This window comes from Calonectris borealis, chromosome 18 (genome assembly GCF_964195595.1).
Source record: "Calonectris borealis chromosome 18, bCalBor7.hap1.2, whole genome shotgun sequence".
Classification (NCBI taxonomy): domain Eukaryota; kingdom Metazoa; phylum Chordata; class Aves; order Procellariiformes; family Procellariidae; genus Calonectris; species Calonectris borealis.
Genome location: NC_134329.1, coordinates 16,253,513 through 16,279,644, shown reverse-complemented (window position 1 = coordinate 16,279,644; position 26,132 = coordinate 16,253,513). Strand labels below are relative to the sequence as shown.

The window sequence follows — 26,132 nt, the reverse complement described above, 5'->3', positions numbered from 1 at the left end:
TTGATGTTTTTCTCACATCAGAAAAGATTATATTAGGATGAATCATCAAGAAGTATTAATTTTAATTTTTCATGTTGAATTTATTTTTATATATATGTATTTTTATGCATATATAGTAGATTAGTTAGTATTACTTTTTTATCTTACATGTAACTGTGCATATCATGTCCTAGGCTAGTCTTATGATTACGTTTAATTCTACTGAAGACACTACCTTTACTAAAAACAAAGTTAATCAACATCTAATCTACCTTTAAGTCTTAATCTGAGTTTAACAGCTAAACATGCTAAAATAAACTGGCAATTGACCATAGTGCAAAAATTAAATTCTCTCTTCTAAGTGCAAGATTTGACCTATAGTAGGCTGTTAGCTATTTCCTTGCACATGGTAAGTTTTTCATAAAAAGAAGAGAAAAATATCCTGCTCTCCTTTCTTCTATTATTACATTGGTGGAATAATGTCAAACCTAATAGTCAGGTTTGTTTTGTGATCATGCATAATCACGTGTTGAAGATAAAATGCAATTTCAAATATTCTGAGGTGGAATATTTCCTCCTGGAAAATCTATAACCATAGGTGTAACCCACGTCTTTCCACCAGCCTCAGTCCTATATTGCCTTGTTGTTGAATAGTGGAGGAAGAACAGCCTGATCTTTGAACTGATAACTCATAACTTGGAGTTTATCATGGAAGTCATGTAACAGGGATAAAAAGAGCTGACATGCTTTCAGAAGCCTGCGCATGCTAGTTCAGGTGCATATTGGTTACAAGCAAATGAGTTACCAATTAGAGGTGCAAACTGAAATCTTGCATTATAGGAAGGAAAGTCCAATAGACAGGGCACAGGTGTTGTGAGACAACAGCTCTGGTCCCAGCTGAGTCAGGATTTTCTACAAGCAGAATTAGGTCTTTAGTTATCTCTTGAGAAACTGTCTGAAGCTTGCCCTTTTTAATACCTCAGACCTGTTTGAATTCTTCTTCTAAAGTTATAAGGGGTTTGGTATTCTGTGTCTGTTTACTAGACAGTTGTACAGTGGGATTTGATGACATGCTTATAAAATATCCTACTGTAAAAATCTCTCTCTCTCAGGAAGTGTCAATCTAATAAAGTCAAGTCCCTGCTTGAGATGGCCAGCAGTAGGAAGGGCCATCTGTTAGGATCTTGTTAAATTAATAAGGCAGAAAACTATGTCTAAAAACCTTTTGGTCCTAGGCTGGAGATAACATCTTGCTTGAATTTGGAAATGCAACTTTCATTCTCTTGAAAGTTCAAAATTTAACAAGGTCATGAATCCGTAAACAGTATTTTAGTATAAGATAAATATATAATAGATAAATGAGATAAATATATAATCATATCTATTTCAACTTGCTTTAAGGTATGAAAGAGCTAGAAACCATAACTAATTACTTTGTCATCTAGTACAGATATCTCAGAGATTTTGCTTAACCGATCTCTTTTTTTGTTTGGCATTTGAAGAAGAGAAAACAAGCATTATAGCAAGCGTTTGAAATACATCTCTTCCTCAGAAAACTCAGGAGTTCTGCATGTTCCTGGGCATGTGATGGTGAAAGAGGCACTACTACTGGAAAATTTTATATGTTCTCTATGTAGTTGTAAGAAAAAGGGTTTGACTCCAGTACCATTTCTTCAGAGTACTTCTGTGCTCTTAAGAGTATTCCAACTGTTGTAAAAATCATTAGATTGTTATGCTTTTACCAAAAAAAGCCAATTAAAAAAAAATCATCATAGAAAAGGAAGACGGCCAGATTCTATTCTGCTGTAGGGCAAAATCCAGTCTCAGACAACATGAAGTACAGGCCTAGTAGTTTGGAATATAAGCCATAGCAAAGTATAAAAATAAAAAAATAAAAATAAACGGATGTTGTCAAGCAGTAAAATTGAAGAGGGGCCAACGAAAACATGCACAGGCTAGGAGGAAGAAAATGAGGGACAATCCAGAAGACAAAATAGTAAATAAAACCTGTATTTACTCTATAAGCCTTGTACTGCTGGTTAGAAATGCTTATTATGTAACATGCTTCCAAAGCTGAAATTTACACCCTGCATCCTTCTGAAATAGCATTAAAACACATTTGCAGTCAGAGTAATGTAACAAAACAGATGGCCAATGGACTAAAATGTTATTTTATGCTATTATTTGTGGAACCTAGGTCAGTAAATTATACATATTTTCAACAATACAAATGATTTTTTTTACTGCTTAAAAATAGACTAAGTATCTAAATTAAATTCTAAGCCACTTCATGCAGTAATTATTTACAGCCCAATCCATTTGTTTAAGGCTAGCTGGTATAAAGCCAGCCCCTTATCTTATGTATTTGGCCATCTGCTCTGTCTTTCAGTAGCTATAATTCATTGGTATGCAGTTCAATCTGAACTGCAGGACAGCAATACTGTGCCGGCCTGAGCAATCACACACACACCAGGTACAGCCCAACACTGAACGGCCACAGGACACTCACGTATTTGATGATCACTATCGATGTGCAGCCCAACGGACAGTGTCCACTATTCACCGCATGACATGCTCGAATCCAAACTTCTCTGTCTCGCAGGTAACTGGGGATAGCGGCACTTCCAACCATCAGTCCTGGGCTGGTTGTGCTGTGTTTTGTGTGGGTTTTTTTTTCATTCTTTCTTTCTTTTTTTTAATGGTGCTCTTTCCCTTGAATGGACTTGTTTGGAAAGTAGCCAGACCTGAAATACTGTTACAGTTTTGTTTTTTAAAAGGAGAAGTACAGAGAGGTGAGGAGAGGGCCTTAGGCAGGTGACGATGAACGCTGACACACTTCACTGCCACTATCAAACTCTTGATTTTCAGTTCAGAAGTTCAAGTAAAATATCTTCATTCCCTGCTCATTGAACGTGTTTGAACGAGATCAACAGCCAGCAGACTGAACACAAGGGCTTTTAAGCCTGTCAATAGGAAGGGCTGAAAAATTGCTGAATCAGAAATTCTGTCTCTTTCAGATGTTGGTGCCTCTGTGGAACCCCCGTGTTAGGTCTGTGGTTGGTAATTAGAGCCAAAAGCAACTTCCTCGACCTGCGGGTTCAAAACCTGTCAGGCAGAGTGGGGCACCAGTATCTCTCATTTCCTGGGTGAACTTTGAAGTTCTATGAACTTTGCTGTACTGATAAGTAGATACTATCATCATATGATTTTGTAAAACTACCTTTGGAAAACAGATTTTTTTTTTTTTTTAACAGCGAAGTCAGAGCAAATGACAAAATAATTTGTGGATGACCAAAACCTGTATTTCCTCTCACCAAAATTACTCTTTTTTTATTTTAAAAAAAGCTGTATCTCAACAACTTTAGACGCTTAGATAAATTCAGAAATCTGGTCTGTGGTTTTTATATTTCTCATTTATTTACTCTGGTTTGTGTTCAGTTCGTTAATCTATTTGTCTGAATTACCTCCAGCTGATCCAGTAGTTTCTGAACAAACTGTAGAACAGGTTATTTCATTAAGGGTTATTATTATTTTTAGAGCTAACTGCTGCAAAGCAGATGTTCATGCCAGAAGGACTATAGAATTTATTTGTCCAGAGTAAATTCATCTGCAGTGGTGATTTAAACAGTGTTTCTCTTAGATATTTTAAGCTATTAAGACATGTTGCTAAGTCACAGCAGTCCCTCACTGTTCAAAACATAATTGGTTCTGTACATTATCAGCCAGGGTATTTTTGTCTTCAGTTTTGTCCAAACTATAAAAAAGCATGGTTTTCTCCTTGGAGTTTTGTTTTCTTGCTATGTAGACTGAAGCAAAATTGCTCTCCATCCGGGAATGTAATGACAGTAATTAAAAATGCATTCACTCTGAAGTGACAGGGAATCAGTATGAAACAGATTGAAGATTTGGGGGAGTGAATTTCTTTCTCGTTTGACACTGTGATAATTGTACGATATGAGTTTTTCTGGTTTTACAGTCAGTGCATCTTAAGACTTCCAAATTCATCAATAGTAATTAAAGTTTCAGATCAGGATATGCATGAGTAACAGAGCTGAGTGGCCAGGGTTTGCACACAAGTTACTTCAAAATCTAAGCTGTATTTTTAAAAGTTGCCAGGTGGTAGGTCTCTTGGAAGTGGTTTACTAGTTTTGAACAGATGCTGCGCTGTGTCTCTGCTCCTGATTCTGCAGGCAACCTGAAATGCTATGATGTTGAGACCCCACACTTCCTTTTCTTTTTTTATGTGTATACATATATGCACACATAGATAAACATACAAATAAATTAATAAATACACCAAGCAACCAGCCCATAATTTATGTGGAATCAAATCCTACTTCTTCAGATGCATTCCTTGGTCTCTGAGGAGTCCCATACCAGTAGCTTTGTAGATAATACATTTTGAAAGCATAATGTGTTCTGAAAGTATAACCTTTTCTCTCCCCTTCTTGGTTTAGTTCGGTCAGAAGCTGCATCACCGCATACTTCCCTGCATTCCCCGAAAGCTCAAAGTCCGAGATAGGCTATCGAAACAGATGCTGTCAAAAGAAAAACTCCTTCCAGAGTCCTATATGACCAGTAGGAATCAGAACTGAGGAGAAGGAGCCAAGTGATTTCCATGGTCACCTTCACTGTCATTGAACTACCCACTTCTCTCCAGTTCTGCACAATGTAGAAAATCTGTGAAAAGTGTCTTTTAATGGAACAGGAGAACAGATACTTTCTTGGGGAGGACTGGCTTTTTGTGCTATGAACTAATGTTCTTATTTATGCACAATAACAGTAGGAGTTACAGTGACAACCTTTGATCTGAACCTTAATTTTATCCTCTTCAAGCCTACCATATGTCAGGAGCTTCCAATGGGAAACAAACGGCATACTTTGAGGTGGAAAAGAATAAAGGATGAAACAGCTCTCCATTGATTTTCTGGATTATTGCTTCTGATAATATTTTCAAAGCTACAAGACTAACAAAAATAGGACATAGGACAAGGGGTAATGGTTTTAAACTAAAAGAGGATAGATTTAGACTAGGTCTAAGGAAGAAATTTGTTACAATGAGGGTGGTGAAACACTGGCACAGGTTGCCCAGAGAGGTGGTAGATGCGCCATCCCTGGAAACATTCAAGGTCAGGCTGGATGGGGCTCTGAGCAACCTGATCTAGTTGAAGATGTCCCTGCTCATTGCTGGGGGATTGGACTAGATGACCTTCAAAGGTCTCTTCCAACCCAAACCATTCTGTGATTCTGTGATTCTAAAAACAAATTATTTCAGAGAACTTCCCTGTAGGAGATCACCTTAGACATGGTGTTTTTCAACTAAGAAATTGGAGAGATGGGAAAGAAATTTGGTTTGTTGTTTCTGCTTTTCATTTTAAAATTGTCATCATTAACGTCTCAAAACCCCTGAATCCTAATAAGCTGTTGTTTCCTTTCTCTATATTCCTCTAGGCAATGGATTTAGATATTCCAGTGCTGGCAAGGAACATTCCTGGGAATGCAGCAATAATAAAACATAAGGAAACAGGACTGCTATTTTCAGATCCCCAGGTAAGAAAACAATAAATCGTTAAACCTTTTCCTTCCAAAAGTTAGGTTGATTTTCCATTACATGCTTATGTCTGTTTGGAAACTTGGCTTTGACTCTCAGCAGTTTTTCTCAGATTCTCCTGAACCTCTAGGTGTTAGATTGCCTTTCTTGAATCTCTGCTGTCGTCACATTCACTTTGCAGTTCACTAAACTTGTACTAGGTGTCAGCCTTGCTGAATGTTTCTCTAGCCTCTGCTGCTTTAGAGCCTGCCATCTGAATGGGGCTCGGTTCTCATCAACTTGTTGCACTTTAGTTTTGAAGGTTCCATAGGCAAACCCTGGAAGGGAGGCTATGCATATGTCGTATTTCCCTTCAAGTACTAACTGACGTATGAACTCATATTAGACAAGCAGTAGCTAACCGAAAGAGAACTATGAGCCTGAAGTTTTAGATAATACCTTATCTATAATTTCTAGCAGTAAGTGTTAATATAAAGCATTATTAGGTCCAAGATATTGCTCGGTCAGAAAATAACTAATGACTAAAATTAAGCAAAGTGGTAAAATGGAGTTTCTGTGAAGATAAGCAAGAGTAGGGAGAAAGGGAATACTACGCATATTTAAATGCTGGAAATTTTCATTTCAGTATATTTTCCTGCATTATGGCTTTGCTGCTACATATTCGTATATGTTGTGGAAGATGACTTTCAGACACAGATTCTCTTAACGTTTTTATCCAACTCAAGATTAAAAAAACTTACCAGAATAGTCCATTTGATAACGTTGCAAAGTAGAAAATGTATCATATTTATTTACTTTGTGGAATGTGTGATTAATGCATCCTATTAAGTTGTATTTCAGGAAGATGAGTTCTCTCTGTTAGTTTTGGAGGCTTTTTAAATAGAAAAATTCTTGCAGCTCATGGTTTGGTTGTTGTTTTTTTTTTCTGGAATATTCAGTGTTTCCAATGGTTTCTACAAGAAAATTTCTTTGTTAACTTCTGGAATTTATTTTGTTGCGGAAGTATTCCCTCTTCTTGCAATATCCCTTGGAAATGGGGTACTTCCAGGCTAGTGGAGGCTGAGATGTACAGTTATTTGTAGAATTATTTGTACATGTATTCCCTGCAAAAAGCCCATTGACTTCCATATGCTTCTTCAGAACTTCAAGGATATATGATCATGTTTAACACTCGGACTGATGGCTCTTCTGATACTAATTCTGATACATTCTGTTGTTTCCTTCAACATGCCGGTTATACTTGGCTTGGAATTCAAATACATTATTCATACCAAACCCAATTAGCTTCATCATACATCCTTGTAAGAAGCCTCTTCTGTGATCTCCAAGCATCCTACATTCCAAGTGTTTATTTGGAATTCAAGATCAATTAAAAATATGCTATATACTTCCTCACTTAAAAGAAAGTGCAGTTTTAAGCACAGAAGTAGTCCCAGTGACATCAGTGACTGTACAAATGGCTAAGGACTTTCTTGTATATCAGAACTAGAGTCACAGGCTGTAAATATGTCTAGAAATATGTCTAGAACACTATAATCTTAGTTTATACCTTAAATAACCCCCTTCTGTCTGAGCTCCCTTCTCTGCAATGTGCTGTGCCAAAGATCAGAAACCCCCCTATTCTGCTGCTGCTCGTTGACCCCTTTTTGCCGTTATTCTCTCTCAGTAGTACACAGAATCTCTTTTAAGTGAAGATGGTAACTTGCATTACCATCTTAGTTATCATGCTCCTAGGTGATATTTGTACTGGAATCACTAATGTTTGTGCAGTTACCTTATCTTAGAAAGGAAAGTAATATCCGTGCTTTCTCTGTAAAACAGCAATTGCATCTCATTTAATAAGAGCCCTTTTATACTTTCATTGGTGTCAAATAACTATAAACTATCAAAGTTTGCAAATGGGTCAGGAAAATACTTGTTTGCAGGCTAATACTCTAATCCCACTGCAGAGTTGTTGAAAAACTTTCTTACAGAGATGAGCTCAGAACGCCAATCATCGTCACTCATGGTTTCAAAGATAAAGTAACCACTTACTGGTTTCCTTATCTCCCCAAACCATATCGAATACAGTTTTTAAACCACTGTACACAGTCTATCAGAGGTTGAGCGTTATATTAGATTGAAGAAATGTGATAAGTTAGAACACTTACAGTTTCAAGGTATTCCTCATATTTTTATTATTGGAAGAAGGAATAGTCTGTCCATGGCACTTTGAGTACTGCCTTAGAAGATTCAGTCTGACAACAGGGATGGGAAGACATATATTCTGGTAGGAAGTTTTCTGGGTTTTTGTTACTCTGATTACTTTGACATCTTATGTGTCTGGTAAACTATTTTCTGCTTTAACCTCAATTGCAGCAGGTTAGTTAGGGAAAATGCTTTTAATCATACAGAGAGATTAATATTGTATTCAGGTGCTTGGGAAAGTCCATCTCTGTCTTGAAGAATCTGGGCCACCAAAGATTTTTAAGAAAATGTCAAATTTTCGTTGCTAAGTTTAGTTGTGTGAGATACAGACTGTATCATAGGTCAAGAGTAGAAAGCATTGCTTATTTTCAAGTTGTTACTGATCTGGGGAGGGAAAGCTTTACAATAGGTTAGCTTAGATATAAGCAATTGTGTCTGGTCTGTGGGCTATCTTATTTTTTGAAAGCTAGATTAGAGGGATATAAATTGACCATTACACAATGAGAATCATTTTAAATTGTGAATGCTATTGGTTTTCTTCTTTTATTCTTGCTGAAAGTGAGCTTTTGTGGCTTACAGAAAAGTAGAAAATTTTGTGCATAACTGTAGTCCTTATTAACCATTTGCACATAGGCTGAGGCTTCATGACTGGAAATAGCGAAAGCCGTGCCAATCACTGAAGACAATACTCAGATTGAAACAGTTAATGTAGAAGTAAAAGCTATGAAATGTTTTGTCCTTGATACTACATCATCTGTGCACATTACTTTTAAGTCATCGTTTGATCCTGCTACTACTTGAATTTACAAGTTTATGCAATATTTGACACTGAGTTAATGGGACCTAAAATAGAAAAATAAGTGAGAGATAAGAATAGCCAGTGGCTTTTGGGCAATAACTAACGCAAAACCATGTTAAAGGGCAAGACACGAAGAGTTATTCAGCATCCTAAGTTTCAAAATTATATGTTCAGCATCTGTAAAAGCTCACAGAAGGAGCTTTAAACAGGAGGTAAATAAACTTCAAATCCAATAAGAGAGGGGCCAAGCATAAACACAGTTTGAGGGAGAGCGGGACCTGGAAAGACTACTGTCAGCAAAGACAACTTTTGAAGTGGTAAGAAGGAAACACAGCTCAGCTGAGGACAGGCAGCAATACATTGAAGGTACATTGGTCTCCTCTGCCAAACATGGGTCAATGCCATTTCTACCAGGGCTTCAAGCCAGAATATAGCTGAAGTTTTTAGACCGTTGAACCTTCACACTGAATAGACTAATTTGCAATTTTTGGCAGTGCCAGCAATCACTGTTTATACTCCCCTAGAAATACTGGCCCATTGCCCTGTGAAGTACACAGATGTGCCAGCTAACTTCTGAGCTTTGCCTGCCACTAGGTAGATCTGTCGCTATTCTGAATTTACATCTGGCGTTTGCCTTCCCTGGGGTGATTCTCTGTTGTTTAAGAATCATGTTCTTTTATCTGCTGAAGCTGGTATGAAATGGTTTAATTGCAGACTTACTTTCATTATATAAATAATATATTAACCATGCATCCTATTTTCATTATGCGTGAGCTGCGGCACCGGTGTAGTTCTCGTGGTAATTGAAGGAATATTCATTCTTTTTACTCAGTGCACTCATTTTCTAGCTTTATCTCCCAGATACCTGTATTTCTGGGTCTCTGCAAAATTTTATACAGAATTTCTTTTAGGTACTATATGGAGAAGCTGACATTTTCTTTAAAGATGATTGGTCAATTTACCAGGAGAAAAATGTATTCTGGATGTTGCTGTTGAAAAAAATGCCCGTGTTTGAAGTGAAGTACTACTCATAAAAAGGGCACGTGTAATATCAGTTCTGGATGTACGTAAGATGATCTTCTGCCCTGTTTTTTCTGGGTTGTGGCTAACTACTGAGGTTCAACTTTTACACTATGTTTTTCTGTCACATACATAATAATTATATGCATTTCTGTATGTGAACAAAAGGCTTTTTAGAAATACGGGTGTCCCCCAAAGTAGTAAGTTAGCATATCACCTCCTTCATTTTGGCTGCTAAAGTGCATAACCTTATGTTTGATAATTGAAAAGTAATTTGTGAATTTTGCTCCTCTTTCACCAAAAGTGAAGCTTACTTCACATCTGCAACAAAATATGAAAGTGCACAAATATTTGTGCAAATATCACTTGCACAAATACTTACAGCATAACAGCTGATAAAGAGACATGTTACCACACCGTAAGTAGTTTGTATATCATGGGCTTCTAGAAAAGAAAAATTAAATGCTCGATTTTCTGAAAGAGCTCCGAGTTCTGAATGTCTCCATTCTGCAAGTGGGAGCCCATGCTTCAGACTTACCACAAAACTACAACTGAAATGCAAGTCAGTTGGAGTTAAGGGAGGCACCTGAAAAATGAAGTTATTGCTATCTAAAGCTGAACGCCCAAAACTGAAAACAAGCTAAGCCAGCTGCTCGAAGAGTATGAGGCAAAACCCAGATAAGTCATAGTGAATCTTCCTATTGGGTTCCAGTCAGATTGCAAGTGACTTGTAGGTGGTCACATTTGATTAGTAGAAGAAGTAGGTATAAAGCTGGGAAGTCCTTGTTCTCCATCTCCTGGTATTTTTCTATTTGCCATTTCTCCCTCCTGCAGTTTCTCAACTTCTATGCTTCGGACTCAGTTTGGCATTTTCCTGAAATTATCCCCAGCATTAAGTATTGTAACTGTGAATAAGGATATAATTTCGTCTATCATTTACATGTTTCCAAGTTTTTGTCCTCTATATCCACATTTTAAAAGAATGCTAATAGGACAACCTGTCAAGAAATGTTACATTGCTGCTTCTGTTCTTAGGTAATTTACATAAATTATTTTTAAACATTACTTTAAATAAAATCCTCCACAGGAGCATAAAATTAAAGTTGGAATGTAGTTCAGTGTGAACAGTATTTATTACTGTGATTATACAGGCAATTGGATGAAGCCAGCATAAGTCATGTAAAACTTTCCCACCTTCCCTGTTCTGTATTCTTGGCAGATACGGAGGAAGGAAAAGAGCACGTCTCTAAAGTTGGAGTCATTGGCTGTATCGGCAGTGTCTGATAGACGCGGCCTCAGGGTACTCTCTAGACCAGACTCACCTGTCTTCTTTAGGGACAGTCTCACAAGCAGTCAGAAAACACCCTCTTCAGACCACATGGGTCCCGAGTAAGGAGCTGAATACGCTGGATAAATTAACACATACCTGAAAGGTAGCTGTGGATGGAAAGCGAGCTGGATGCGAACTATGTGGCCCTCATGGCTATTCCAGAGGCCACTTTTTCAGTGCTGTGGGGGCAGAGCAAAGATTACAAGCAGTACTGATTTTATGTAAAATAAGAGGTTATCGTTAATATGCATGTATGAAAATTATCTTATTCTATTATCTAGTTACAAACCTTTCCAACAGAATTGATGTGCATCTCCGACTATTTAAATTTCATGGCAGCGATGCATGTATTGATAGTTCGTCTTGTCAGTGAGATTATAACACGTTCAATGTGATTTCACATATCAGTGTTTCCCAGGGGTCACGTTATAGTTATGTATTATGCATAGCCATCACTTGCATTACAACAGCAACATTGATTCTGTGGTAACCAAAGATTTTATATCTGTATATGTATTTATATACACTGTGTACTTCGGTTTTCAAGTATAGTTTGCTAGTTAACCTAGTGTTGATATGAACTCTGGTCTTATTTGTGATACTTCCTTTCATAGCTGACAGATGGTGTAAATAATATATCTCCTTCTGCCATCCTTTTTGCTCCCCATGTCCCTATGCACTGATCTTTACTACCAATTGTGTAGTAATGTATTATCTTAATTTTCCATTGACACAATAGCTATCCGCTTTTCTGAGCTGAACCAAGACACTGTTTTGCAAAGATCTGAGTACGTTTGTAATCAAGCTGAAGTATTGGAAGTTGTCTCTTGATAGAAAATTAAGACCAGCTGCTCAGAATAGATTAGTTCAGACATCAAATCTCCTTTCAGATGTTTGAAGTTCACAATTTCTCTTCCCTAGAACTAAATTAGAGTGGCAGAGGAGCAGGAAAAGGAATAGTTGTAATCTGCAAGGTCTAGTATTTGCCCAGTAAAGTTAAAGGAAATTCATATATGACTTTTTTGCAGAGCTTGTTGAGCTAACACTGCTGTATCTGTAACTGCCCAGATGCAACTATTCCGGAAGAGCTTGTTGCTGCATGCCTGCTCTTATCTTTATACTGTGACTGTATTTATGTAGTAAGTTTTTCAGTCTTACCATAAAATTAACTAAAAATGTCACAGTAGCAATGAGATATGTTTAGCTGAGCTGAGATCAAACAATCTGATGCCAGCTGTCCTCCATGCAGGAAACCAGGTGAATTATTTAATTTATACCCAGCCTGGTTTTCTAACACTTGGGTAGGCAAACAATTTTTGTGTCATTAAATTTGTTGCCCGTATTTGCCCTAACAGTCTTGGAATTGTCTTTGATTTTAAATGTCTTAGTTGGTGGGCTGCATAAAATAATATATAAATAAAATAATTATTTATTGATCATTGTTTATAAATAAACTGTGGTACTTGACCTTGAAAAATGACTTTGAACAGCTTCATATATTGGCTCACAGTTGAAGTGCTTTACTGAAATCAAGATACGGGTACAAGCTATTTCAGTATCATTAGAACTTCAAGGAACCTTAAATTTACTATTTTCTTTATCTTTTTTAGGAGTTTGTTGTGCTGTCCAAGAGTTTGATGAATGACCCCATTATGGAAAGAGAAATTGTAACAAGGGCCAAAGACTACGTGAAGAAACATCATTCATGGGAAAGTGAAAGAAAAGCCTATCAGAATCTTGTCCTAAGACTCCAGTGAACTGCAAGACTAGAGCTGATACCCAGCAGTTTGTGTAGAGCACTTTAATGAGAATATGTAATTAGATTTGGGTTTCTCTTGGTTTCTTTTTAGAAGAGATAGTAAGACATGCATTATTATTCTATTCAAACATACCAACATCACAGGAGTTGCTTGCTACTTCAAACTATCAAATTTATCTAATTCAGCACACTGTCTCTAGCGTACCAATTCATCACAGACCAGTATCATTTCATAAGATCACATAGGAGAAATATACTCCTTGAGCAGACACAAGATTTTTGTTGTTGTAAGGCCTCAAAGAGAGGGTGATTTCTTGTACACAGTGGAGCACTCCACCGCATAGAGCTTACATCAAATGTTCTGATCATGTTGCATCCTAACCAAGCTGCAGTAGCAGTTTTCTTTCCGATTATACCAATCTGAAAGTATTCAGGTACATGTGACATGCACATACATGTTCATAAAGCCAAGATTAGTTATATATACCAAGTATAAAATTATTAAGATGAAAGATCTTTCATAAGACTGAAAGATCAACATGTCTATTGACTGCATAATGATCAGGGGGCCAAAAAGCAAACGGAATGTTGATGCTTGGGGAAAGTGAGGAGTATAGGGCATGTTTTGTACTGCCCTCTAAGTACCTGAATTGCTTTCAGATAAGCTGATATGACCAAACAGTCCTATGTCAGCATTTTCTCTGGGGTCCTGGGACTAGAGCAGGAAGGTTGACACAGCACCTGACAGCCGTACATGGCTTCAGGTTCCAGAACTGCACAGTGCTGCCTGCAGCAGCAAGACGTGCTTGCAGACAGAGATGATTTGTGACATAAACTACCTCTTAGTTTGCCAGTTTCTTTGGTACCTCTGTGTTTTACTTATTTACTAAAAGATTTATGAGAGCTTTAAAAAGGGGTGAAGGGGTGGGGGAAAGGTATTTTCAATTTACTACATATTTTGGTACTGTTTGTTCTCATTTGTGGCTTTCAGGATATATTGTAATATACTACAGCAAGCTATTTTAAAGTGAGCCTTATCTGTGCTTGAAGCCCATACTAATCATTCCTGCCAGCCCAGTGGTTATGGACATATCTTTGGATCCATAATTGGTCATCAAAGGACTTACATTTATAGAAAAAAAGAGGGTCATATTTTTAACTACTTGTTGTTGGGAAACTCTGTTTGCTTTGTATAGGCTGGATCCTGCCCCCATGAGAACCAGTGAGAAATTTTCTATTGATTTGAATGGTTATTGTATCAGACTTTTCTTTGTAATAATGAAGTTCACTGTGTATTTTAAGCTTTCCTCTTTATTTTTGATGTTTTGCAACTGTTGGGACAGTAAACAAGAAAGTAATTTGAATGTCGTATATTGACTTCTCCAAAACTTTCCCGCCCTTTTATTGTAATGGGCTTCTGCTCAGCATTGCCTTCAATAACACAATCCCCAAAGGCAAAACTGGCCTGATTTCAAACACGAGAATTGCTACATTCCCCTTTGAGCACATTTCTAAATATTTCTGGTGTGTCCTTTGACATGCTGGGGTGTAAGTACATCTGCGCTAGTTCTCAGTTTAAAAGCCACCAGCCAACATCTACCACTGAAGAGTTTCTAAACCTGCAACTGAATCAGCCTGTTGGGTTTTCCCTGCTGCCTCAGGAGGAGGCATATTTCTTTGGACAGCTCCGTTACCAGGGTGTAGTGAGGCCTCGCCTGGGATTGCAGTGTCTCTTTTGGCCACAGCAAAGTAGATACTAAAGGAGGGACCCCTAGAACACGGATTTTCAGCGTGATGTATGTGGTATGGGACCTTTATAGGCAATAGAAAAAAAAAAAGGACTATTTATAGCTAACTGAGCTGACTGCAGGGAGTCCTGTTCTTCTCAAAACCTCTTCTCACAGCTCTTCCTCTGCAGCGTATCTCTGATAGTCTGCTTGTTTGGCTTTGATCCTTAGCCCTCCTCCCACCCCCCATCCTATAGTATCGGTTGTCTTCTGAGAAATACAGATTATTAAAAACCAATAAACAAATACATAATGTGGGATAGAAGTCTAAGCATTGAGCTAATGGTAAATGATTAGTAATAGTAATGATTCAAAAGCTTTTTCTAAAGCGCGATATATTTATTACCAAGCTTCAAGCAACTAAATACATTGATCTGGAATTTGTACTATTTCCAGCAAAATGAAACATGTTGAAGTGAGAAATTCTCCTACACCCTCAGAATGTAATTAACATATGATTTTTCAGGCTGTATTTAATCTATAAATATGAAATCTGCATCTGGGAAACAGCATGCTCATTTGCATGTGATAACCATACCAGAAGCACAAACAACCCTTCTGCAATATATGCATTACAAAAAAAAAAGAAAACAACCAAAATAGTGGTGAGATCAGCCCTCAGGACTGTTTTGCAGTCATCCAACGAGGCAGCGTTCATCAATCAAGGGCATTCAGCTTTGATATCATTTATCACATGGGCTTGTGTTCTGCAACATGAAGCCTGTCTATTAAGGCTTAAAGGTCGGGGCAACAACTGCTAGGGAATTTCATCACAATAAATTGCAATTGAATTTATGTTTTAAATTTCATCCAGTCTTATGTTCCAGGCCCATAAATATTCAAGGAGTCTTGTAAGTCCTTGTAAAGAAAATATTAGACCCCATGCAAGCAATTTCAGGTATAATTATTTTTCAAGCAACTTCACTCAAATGATTTTATATTTAAGAATAATCCTTTTCTTGTCCTGCAGCCCTAATTACATAGTATTTATCTTCCCCCTTCAAAGTCCCATTTCTTACCCTAGCAGCTTTTTAAGGAAGGCACACCTCGATGAGATACAGATACAGCTCCAAAAATAGCACTTGTTCTGTTTGCAGGAAAAACCTGCCTTGTGCATTTACCCTGCAGCTAACTCTGCATTTTAGGACCTTGAAATGTACTGTTAATTAATCCAATTACATGCATTTTATTTTGCAATTAATTCTGCTATTGAATCCACAGGAACTGAATGAAAGCAGTGGACCCGTACAATGGGTACTACTATGCTGTTTCCTTTCTTGGCACGATGACTTCAGAAGTGGAGACAATTTGGTAGCGTGTGGCAAAACCCAGCTAGAGCCTGTGGTGTGTGGAATGAGAGCTTCCCGAATTGGGATTTCATTTGAATTAGCCCTAAAGTATACATATTCCAATTTTTAGAGTTAGTTTCTACATTCCCATTACAGACGTAACCAGTGTATGCCCTAACACTGATACTGAGTTAAGTCTTCCCGTTTTTGTCTGCTCCCAGGCAAAAAGTTACTGTTGGCTTAAACCAGCAAGGATTTACCAGCTCCCACCTCCGCAGTCTTGGCTCTGCTGTTCTCCCCAGCGAGTGGAGCCAACACTGCACTCCCCTCCTCTGCTTCTGCCCTGCTGGGGAGAGCATTAACAGGCAACTGGTCTTACCCTTACAAAGGGTCTTGGTAGGAAATAAGGGGACCTTCGCTTCCTAGCACGAACACAAAATTTGGCAGACTCTTGTCCTTGCCAGGAGCGCAATCAACAGCTGGCTCTGAACACCAGCCCTTGGAAACCAGATTGTACTCATCTGAACTGGCCTGTCTCAGCAATAACCACAGCACCTTAGAGGTGGACTGTACAATCTGTCTGGAGGGAAATAATGTAGTCTGATAGAATTGGGGAAAGGATTTAGGTACATATCTCTAAGGATTTGAAGAAAACAAAAGTCAAACTTTTCTCTTTGGACTCATTACAACTCATTTTAGAAATGTGAGTATTTCAGACTTCAGAAGGCAGGAACGAAACAAAGAGCAGCGGAGGAAGGAACTGGAGTATGACTATGGCTGTGAGGATATTAGCACATTCTTTCAAAATTTGAGAGAAGGCTATATCTGGGGAGACTTCTCTCCAAAAACAGTTAGTGACATGGCATTTAGAGCATTAACATTTTAAATTCAGCTTTTGCACAAGCAAAAGTTGACTGTTGCAATATTTATCAGGGATGCCACGGTTTGCAGGACTTCTGCATGTTCAGCCGTGATTGCTTTGGTAGCTTGGCTGACTCAACAGATTAATTCCGAGCCCTTTGGGATGCCACTTGCAATCTGATGCTGACCATCGTGATTTCAAGTTCTAACAGAACCTCAGAGCTCCAAATTAGCAAAAGGTGGTTACTCGGTGATCTCAAGGAAATTAGTTTTGATGTTTTGCCATTAACTTACTTGACATAGCAGGACTTAAAGACAACCATAAAAAAAAAAGTTAAATTATATATTGGAAGATTTAATAGTATTTGTGTTCTTATATAATTTACCATCAACTTAGCCTGAATATTAAGCAAGCCAAATATCTGCAAATGCTACCTTTATGTTTAATGAATGCACAAGTACTTCAGTCTTCTTTTTCAACATATTTTCTCCTATCTATTGGGCTCAACCCGTTCTGTCCCATTCTCCCCTCAGTCTTTTTAATCTTTTGGTCAAGAACTGTTCCACATGAAAATAAAGAAACAGTTTTGTCAAAGGCTTGTCAGGGGAGATGGGTGCTTCCATGTGGAAATCAATCATTTAATGGCTCAGTGGGATCTGAGCATTTTTTTTCATTAAGTTGTCCAAAGTAATTTCATCACTCCAGAATTTATTTCGCTTCCACCCTCCTCTGTCTGGTTGGTCCAAGCCCAGTTGCTTTAATGTTTGAAACTTAAACCCCATATAAAAGCAGGTCTCTACAGCCTGAGCTGCAATTGCTTGGTATCTCCTTGCACATGTCCCAGTATTCCTAGATGCCACGGGTACCTTTAATTCTGCCTGACATCATAGCCAAAGGAAAGATCTTCCAAAGTCTTAATTGCATTTACAGTTTTAGAGTAAAGGATCTACTATAAAAAAAAGACTTATGGTCACCAATATAAGAGCAAACTGTAAGATAAAACCAGGATTTCTAATTTTTTAAAGACAATCTAAATTTTCTGAAGGGGGTGGATAATTTTTATGTGCAATTTAATCCTCTTTAAATGAACCATATTTTCATCAAGTAACTATTCCATTCTTATGACATGTAATTTTAGGTATTAAATATTGAGGGCACTTGACATTTCTCATCCTTTCCAAAAATGTAGGCCAGCGTTTGTTTTGTCCAGTGCCTGAAAAATGATTTTAGAAATTCATTTCATAGAGCATTACCATTAAGCTAATTTAAAACATTTGTTTAAAATTAAACAATACATTTTAATAAGAACAGCAGAGAATATCTGGTTACTGAGGAATCACAGTTGCGAACACCTGACCTGAAACAGCATTTAAAACACCCCTACAGCACCCTTTAACCCTTCCTACTCCAGAAGCAAGTCATATCACCTCTTTTATGATATTTTAGTATGCTTCTTACATTGCAATTTCCATTCTTGTGTACTTCAGCACAAATCTTCTTAAGACTAATGTCTAAGAAGACTAAAGTCCAGCTCTAACTATAACCTTGCTAGATAGAGGTCACTTATTTCATTTGTCTGATTCAATCAAGTTACATCAGGCATTGAAACTAAATGCCCCTGTACTGCTTCAAAAATTAATCCCTGCCGTTGCAAAGTTGCACTGTTATTTTAGTGCTTTAATGAAGTGAAATGAGTTACGGAATCTTTAATTTAATTTGAGTAATATATCAAAAGCTTATATGCTTGAAGCACGGCCTTTGCCATCCCTTACAGCCTCCTAGCTTCTTCCCTAGCTTTTTTCTTCTTTTAAAAATGTATTTAAGAAAAAAGTCGCCTGAAATCACATTAAAAAATACATAAATTCCTTCTTAGCTTGTACAAGTGTTCACACCTTGCAGCACCCACTGTGGTGCATGCCTGAGTCGCCGAAATAATTTGCTTGCTGTCCAGAGGTAGTGCTTACCCATGGCCTTTTGCTTTTGAGGAGGGAGGAGGCTGCAGGCTGTGTATGGCTTTTAGCACAACGGTGCTCTGGTCTACAGTAGAAATAAAAAATACTGTTGGCAGGAACGCTTGGCTCTACAATCCCTATTTACGTACCTGGTATAATCCAACAACGACAACAGTTGTTTGAAGAGCAAGGTAAGGCTGTAAAGGTAGCACACTCTAATGAAGTAGTAATGCTCTCAAATATTGCTACAAAATATTAGCACTTCAGTCCCTATTTAGAAGTCGACCGCTGCGTTCAGGGAGTCAGACCGTGACACCATCGTGGCGTTACCGCTCGCTCCTCAGACAGCATCAGCAACTGTTGGATTACAAGGTGCTATCTGACGTGAATAAAGGCATTAAAGGCTGGCTCACACTTTGTAATGTGGCTTAAAATAAGTTTGTTTTGGCCAAGTATTAGTGACAATATAGCTATTTACAGAGCGCGCTGCAAGTCAGGCAAAAAAGATGCATCTTTTTCTTTATGAAAGTATAGCAAAGAGGCAATGGGGAAATTTAATAACCATTTTCTGGAATAGGAGAACATTAGTATTACATGTTCTGAATATTCATCATCTTTTAATACCATTTCACTCTCTTTTTGAGCTTAGTATGACCCTAGTAATGACTCTATTCTGAACAGGTTTAAAGTCTCTCACAAAGCCTGTAGCTCATCTTCCGTTTTCTATTTACTGTTTCTTACTGATTGTAGCCTTGGGAAATGCTCCAAGGTGTCCCTGGAGTGTTACGCATCTAGTTACCTAGTGCATCTTCCCTCCTTTTTAGTTACTTTTCTGTAGCTTAATGAGATTATTTTTCTATCCCCTTCACTCTTAAAACATTTGTCCCTGCATATTGTTTGTTTGAATAAAACATCAGGATGTGTTTAAGCTTGCACAGGGGGAAGTCTCCCAGCCATCACGGTTAAGGTAACATTGTTCTGTGCTGAAGCTACTTCTGGCCTTTTATTTACTGCTTGCCAAGCTCAGGTTTTGCCAGCAGGCAGCTCTACGGCAGGATCGAGTCACCGAACCCAGCTCAGATGTGAGATGCCCTTTGCAGCGGTAGCCCAGAGCACAGGACACTTTGTACTGCGGAGGGGTGGGAGCTGTGGAATGCCCGTGGACATACAGGGAAAACCGTAAATGGAATGGGAAGGACAGCCAAAGCAGAAATAAAAGAAGAGGTCTATCCTCAACCCTTCCCTCTGCTAAGCAAGGAAGCTTTGAAGGATTATTGCTGATGTCTTTCAAGAAGTTTGCATTTGTTTTGAGGATAAGGAGAAGACCAATTCTATATAGTAGAACTATAATTCTCTTCTCCAGCAGGTTAGACTGCAAACCAAGGACTTCTTTTTTTTTTTCCTTAGGAGAAAACTGCCTTTTAGACTTTTTGTTCTGTGAGGCCAGGAGCTCCTGATGACTGATGGCTGCACGTGCCTCTACAGGTCACTGCCGGAGCTCCAGCCTGCTAATATTGTTGTAGCACTCGCTTGAGCTTTGCCAGTGCAACGCTACATCGTTCTAAATGTCGTGTCAGGAGGCAACAGAGCAGACTGGGGGGTGAACTATTGTGTGGAAGGGAACATCTCACACGGCAAGTCATTCTCCGGACTAGAATAAATCCTCTGGTCCTGGACTGTAATCGCTCTGCAGCCCAGTGAACCACAGTGGTGGGATTTTTGTTGGGGCTGAATGCAAATGCGTGTTCATGAGGACCAGGCTGAGACTGCTGGGACCAACTGCTTTCACCCCACTGAACCAAAGCTTCACCATACAGCTGATCGCACTGTAAGATCCCAGCTTCACCGGGCTTTAAAGGGAAGGACCGGTCTAAGAGACTCAGTCTCTGTTGTCACTACACTCCGCGTGCTGCTAGCACCTGTGAAGTCAAATCCCACTTTTAAACAAGAAGAATTGATCCTCAGGTCTGTAGCTTTTAGACAGCAGTGATTAATTCTCGTGGATGGCTCCTATTTGTGTGTCTTGTTTAGTGTCTCCAGCCCCAGCCCCGGGCAGTTAATTGAACCAGTACATTAAAAGCCATGTAAGGGCGATGTGCCGAGGTTCAGCTGGCATCTGAGTCGATGGGCAGCTCAGGGGAAAATGGGAAGGTTTCATGCAACACTGACCTATCTGAGAAGAGGCCAAATTCCTGGATATGAACTTCGGAGGCAAAGAACAGATGAGGGTGACGTCTGGCGAGAAGGGGCAGTGATAGATTGCAGTTGGCGCCGGTGATGGACACACAGCAGCTCAGCTGGGGAGAGAGAGAGCGAACAAGTGCTTATCCTGCCTGCAAAGAAACAAGCGGAGGCAATCTTGGATCAATGGAAGAGAAATGAATCCTCAGCAGGGGAATTTCTGCATGAAGACAAATAGTCAGGAACTGATTTCCTCTAAACTACTTTATGGTTAGCAAGATTAATCTCACCTTCATGTGAGGATCTCATAAATATAGAAATCTATTTGTTCAGATTTCCTTTATGGTCAGTGGAGAGTCCAGGCCTCATCAAAATGATGGTTCGTCAACCCAACCTTAGGTGAGGATGATCCACCCGCTGAAGGTATTTGTCTCCATTGGGTGAGACCTTTCCGACACCCATGTCTCAGTAAGATAAATTCCACCCCAAATTCAGGTACCGACTTTCTGACAAGGGGTTTGGGACTCGAGGACAGAAGAGGAGCCACAAGAAACAGATACCCTGGAAGCAAGAAAGCTCTCTAAGCTCATGTGAGGTGCGCAGGCGAAAGCAGTGTCCTGCATGTGGTGTGTGCAGGGTCAGTCCCCGTGCGCACCATTGGGGCAGCAGTGAAACTAGCTGCAAACATCTCTAAGTTTCTCTTGATCTAGACTGGGCGCTGCGTGGTACGGGGTACAGCCACGCTGCTGGCAAATCCAACGGGAAGAGCAGGCACTGCTGTGCGTCCGTCCCGTGAACACAGCTACAGATCGCAAACAACAGAAGTGTTCCCCAGGCTGTAGCCACAGTCCAACCTGCGTTTTTCCCATCAACTGTACTTTGTTTCTTTGTTACTAATTTTTCTGTATTTTTATATATTTGAAACTGTTAATAAATGCATCATTTTTGCTATAACATTTGGGGAAGGAAATGCAAACTGATTGGTTTATAAAAATTAACAGTAGGTAACTTTTAATTGAAGCAAGGTTTGTTTCGTGAATCACAGCAAACGGGGTTTCTACTTTAAGCAAAGAAAACATGATGGCTTGAGCTCAAATCCCACAGAAACCTCTATCCATCCTTAGCTTTGCACAGTGCAGTTGTATAAGAGTCAGTGTATATTTATGGGGACCTTCCTAAAGTGTCACACTGGATCACCTGATGTAAAATGCGTTCCTGCTCCACTACAGTTGTCACACAAACAAATAACATGTGCATGCAAGGACTTCCGATCATTGCCTTGATATTGGAAGATTTCCGGAAAGACAGAAATTTAATCATGGGAAGCAAAAAAAAAATGAAAGCCTGGAGATGAAGCAGGCGATTTTGTGGCGCTCTTTCAGAAGCTGTCACATAATATAGGTGCTATTCTCCCCAGCATCTTCTTAGTTTTGCCTGTCTCCTTGTTCCCATCTATTTTTGGTAAGGCCAAAAGTCTCCCAGAGCACTATAATTATCTCCGTCAGAAATGCCAGAAGAGTTTACAGCTGAAGTAGGTGTCTGTCCAAACCAGGAACATCAGGTACACCCTCATGTGTGTTGGGGAGGTATTAAAATCAAGTTGCTGCCCACAGTTTTCAGGGAAAGATTTGGGAATCTGGCTGTACTCTGGGAGAGGTTTGTGTAGCCTCTCTGCTTTAGAAAATAAGAGAAAATAAGTCATATTATCCCTCTGGGCTTTAAGTTCAAGCCATTAAGAACTGAGCAAGACAAATTTATTTTAAATAAAACCTTATTGCTTCATCTGTTGGAAGGGAGAAAAATAGACGAGCCCCTTAATATAAATGCAATAATAAGGATGCGCTGGTGATGCTTTCCCTGCTTCTCCTTTTGTTTATTGCCAGTTTTCCCTACAAGACATTCCAGGGTTAGAACCTCTCTGCCTATTTGTCTGAAATGAGGTTTTACTTTTAACGAGAAAAGTCAAAATTTGTTATGGCAGTGTTAAAATTCAATTACATTAAGTTTTATGTGTGACTGAGTATCCATATACACAAGAAGTGAAAACTACATTTTCAACAACATATGTCAACCGGCAGTATCTTGTTAAGAAATGTAAAAAAAACATTAATAAGAGGATAAGCCTTGCAAAGACATTTTGGAAGGACAGTAACGGCTAAGGCCTTGACTTCAGATTTGGGGAATGCAGAATACCAAATAGATGCCAGGCTACAAGCAGCTCTTGTGTGTGTCTTTGCTCCGAGGTGCCAGTGCCTGATTTTCAGGGGAACTTCCATCTCCCCCTGATTTTGTTAGGAATATTGGCTGGGCGGTACACCTCTGAAATCAGGCCTTTGCGTCATAAACTGGGCACTCAACACTGACTACTGCTTTAAAACAGGATTTTAAAATGTTCCATCTCCTTAATTCCCCTGTATTTTTCAGGCCAACAGAAAATTCAGAGAAATCCAGATTTTGCAGAAAAGACCTGTTGTGACAAGTGCATTGTCATTTATTTGTGACAACACCCGGCACGTAACCCCAGAGCGAAACACTGCGTCTCTGGCCTTGGATACACCGACCGCCCCCGTGAGCGGGGGATAGCTGTGGGCTGACACAAAAGCTGCAAGTACCCATTCACAGAGGAAGCAGATTAACACCCTAAGCCGCCGAATAATTTCCATTGTGTATATATGCAACTGCGTGAGCAAAATACCCATGTTTTGCTGCATATTATGCTCCATTATTTTTGAATACAATAGTTCTCTTGGCATTAGTACTAAATGAATGGTAAGTTCATTTCATCCAAAAGCCTAAACAAACAAGCACTAACAATGAGAATAAATCAGATTGCTGCAGTACATTCAAGTAGGTGGTAAAAATAATATTTTAATCAAATAACTCAGCTGTAATTGCCATGAACTACTGGGAAGGTTAAGGCTGTGGCTCAGTATTCTAGTGAGAAAACACAGAATTATTCAAAACACGCAATTTCATCGCCACCGCTTGACTCAGATTAAAAGCAGAAGATGGCAGTCTGAGTTTCTATCCCTACTACCAAGCTGAAGCCACCAACAAAACAAAGGTTAATGCAATATTCTGAAAGACAAGCCATTTAGCAAGAAAATGCAGTGCTATATAAAAATAACTACGGCCAGACTGGAGTGGTTTACTCCAAAATAAAGAATTTTTTTTAATTTATTTTGGTTTACTCCAAAATGAGGAATAAGCTCACATTTAAGTCTCTGGACTAACATTTGTGGGATGTGAATTCAGTGCTCGGCCGCAGCGTGGACTGCCTGGTGTGGCCAAGCTCGCACAGGAGTTGGCTGCCCCTGATCCATGGGAATACCGCAAGGCAGGAGTCCCTGGGAAGTCTGAGCTGCTCTAATACGGTGATGCTGAAAACCAAAGTGAACGCTGCAGGTAACACCATTTGGATGTGCTCTGGGGTAGCTAAAATGAGAATTTAGCTCTGAAGGATTTAACGCTCACCAAAGTCTTCAGGAATCATACTTCAGTGAAATCTGTGTCAGGTCTTTTCATGGGCAATAAGCAATATATAGTTTGAAACATATTCTCAGTTAACCTCAGTGAAATGAGAAATAACGTGACCGCAGTCCGTGCACTTGCATCAGATTAAAACCAGTCCTTAGCGTGCCTTAGGTATGACATAGTTCCTATTCAAAGGAATTAGAGCTCAATAAGGGCCAGGAACATTATTTTTTGCCTTTTTTTCTACAGGCAGCCTTACCCAGAGACTCCAGATTATTTTTTTGTGACCAAAAGAAAGCACCATGGTCATCTAACTCAAACTCCTGCAGAGCAGATACCTTCTGACTTCCTACGTCCAACCCGGTGGCAGCACCTGAACCAGAACATTGCTTCCAGAAAAACATCGGAAAACGCAAGCGTTAAACCTGTTGCAATCCTTGGGGACTTGTTCCGTCACCGTAAGAAACTTGTTTCTGGTCTGCATTTGTACAGCTACAGCTTCATACCCTGATGTCATGTCTTTGCCTATGGATTAAAGAGTCTGTTCAAATCTAGGTTTACCACCTAAGTACTTCTGGGCTGGGATCAAAGCACCACATAAGCTCCCCTTCATACACGGCACGGATTGCGCTCTTTGACTCTCTCTCTCTCTGAGATGTCTTCCAATCTTTTAATCATTCCCCTCTCTGAATCCCCTCCAGTTCCTGAGCCGGCGTGATTGGGAGGCAATGGCTGGAGCGAAGAGGAAGATAAAGTCCTTGTGCTGGTTTTGGCTGGGATAGAGTTAATTTTCTTCACAGAAGCCAGTATGGGGCTGTGTTTTGGATTTGTGCTGGAAACAGTGTTGATAACACAGGGATGTTTTCGTTCCTGCTGAGCAGTGCTGACACAGAGTCAAGGCCTCTTCTGCTCCTCACCCCACCCCACCAGCGAGGGGGCTGGGGGTGCACAAGGAGTTGGGAGGGGACACGGCTGGGACAGCTGACCCCAACTGACCACAGGGATATCCCATACCATATGACATCAGCATATAAAGCTGGGGGAAGAAGCAGGAAGGGGGGGACGTTTGGAGTGATGGCGTTTGTCTTCCCACGTAACTGTTACGCGTGATGGAGCCCTGCTTTCCTGGAGATGGCTGAACACCTGCCTGCCGATGGGAAGCAGTGAATGAATCCCTTGCTTTGCTTTGCTTGTGTGCGCAGCTTTTGCTTTACCTGTTAAACTGTCTTTATCTCAACCCACGAGTTTTCTCACTTTTACCCTTCCAATTCTCCCCCCCATCCCACCGGGGGGGAATGAGCGAGCGGCTGCATGGGGCTTAGTTGCTGGCTGGGGTTAAACCACGACAGTCCTGCACTTCTGAAAATGTTTCACTTCTAACTCTTTTTTGCAGCCCAATACCTGCTAGAGGCTGAATACCCAGCACAGCCATGCAGACTAGACTGGTCTGTTGAGGACATCGGCCTCAGCAGCTATTCAGGGATCGGACACCCTCCGCCTCTGCTTCCCCAGCTGCGGTCTGAGCGCCGGCACATCGGGCTGTCAGCCAGCTCATAACTCCGTGCGTGTTCTTCAGCTCCACTTTCCGGGCAGCTGCTTGGGACCAAGTTGTCTCTCCAGTTCATCGGTGCATGGCCGCTAACCTGAACATTGCAGCTCCAAAACCAAGAGGGGAATTAGCTCCCCAACAGGTTTTAAGAACACAAAACCTGTCCGTCTGTGACCGAGACCCACAGCCCTGCTCTGCACCTTTGGAAACCAGATCCGCAGCAGAAGTAGCGCACAGGCGTGTTGTCAGAGGCCTTTTAAGTCTATTTAATAACCTGAACTCTTTGCTAGAAAACATCTGATACCAACTAGGCTAAAACCAAACTTATCAAAAGGACATGGTAATAAAAGCTAATTTTGATTGTGGATGTCAGCACAGAGTTAGAGGGTACCGGTGATGATAGCTGTGGCTTC

General features: G+C 39.8%; 1 protein-coding gene across 8 annotated transcripts in view; it reads left to right on the top strand.

Annotated features, from left to right (window-relative positions):
• Nucleotides 1–21,644, top strand: part of GLT1D1 (glycosyltransferase 1 domain containing 1) — a 64,417-nt gene extending 42,773 nt beyond the window's left edge. For 3 of the 8 annotated variants that reach the window (XM_075168137.1, XM_075168142.1, XM_075168140.1), the window contains 3 exons: nt 5,431–5,529; nt 10,756–10,925; nt 12,477–13,989. In XM_075168137.1, the coding sequence (XP_075024238.1) occupies nt 5,431–5,529; nt 10,756–10,925; nt 12,477–12,504 (297 nt within the window). In that variant the 3' untranslated portion in view covers nt 12,505–13,989. Of the gene's footprint in view, nt 1–2,996; nt 3,757–5,430; nt 5,530–10,755; nt 10,970–12,476; nt 13,990–15,633 lie in introns of those variants that run through there. The other 5 variants (XR_012676510.1, XM_075168138.1, XR_012676511.1 and 2 more) reach the window with 5 other exon arrangements.
• Nucleotides 21,645–26,132: the final 4,488 nt, after the last annotated feature.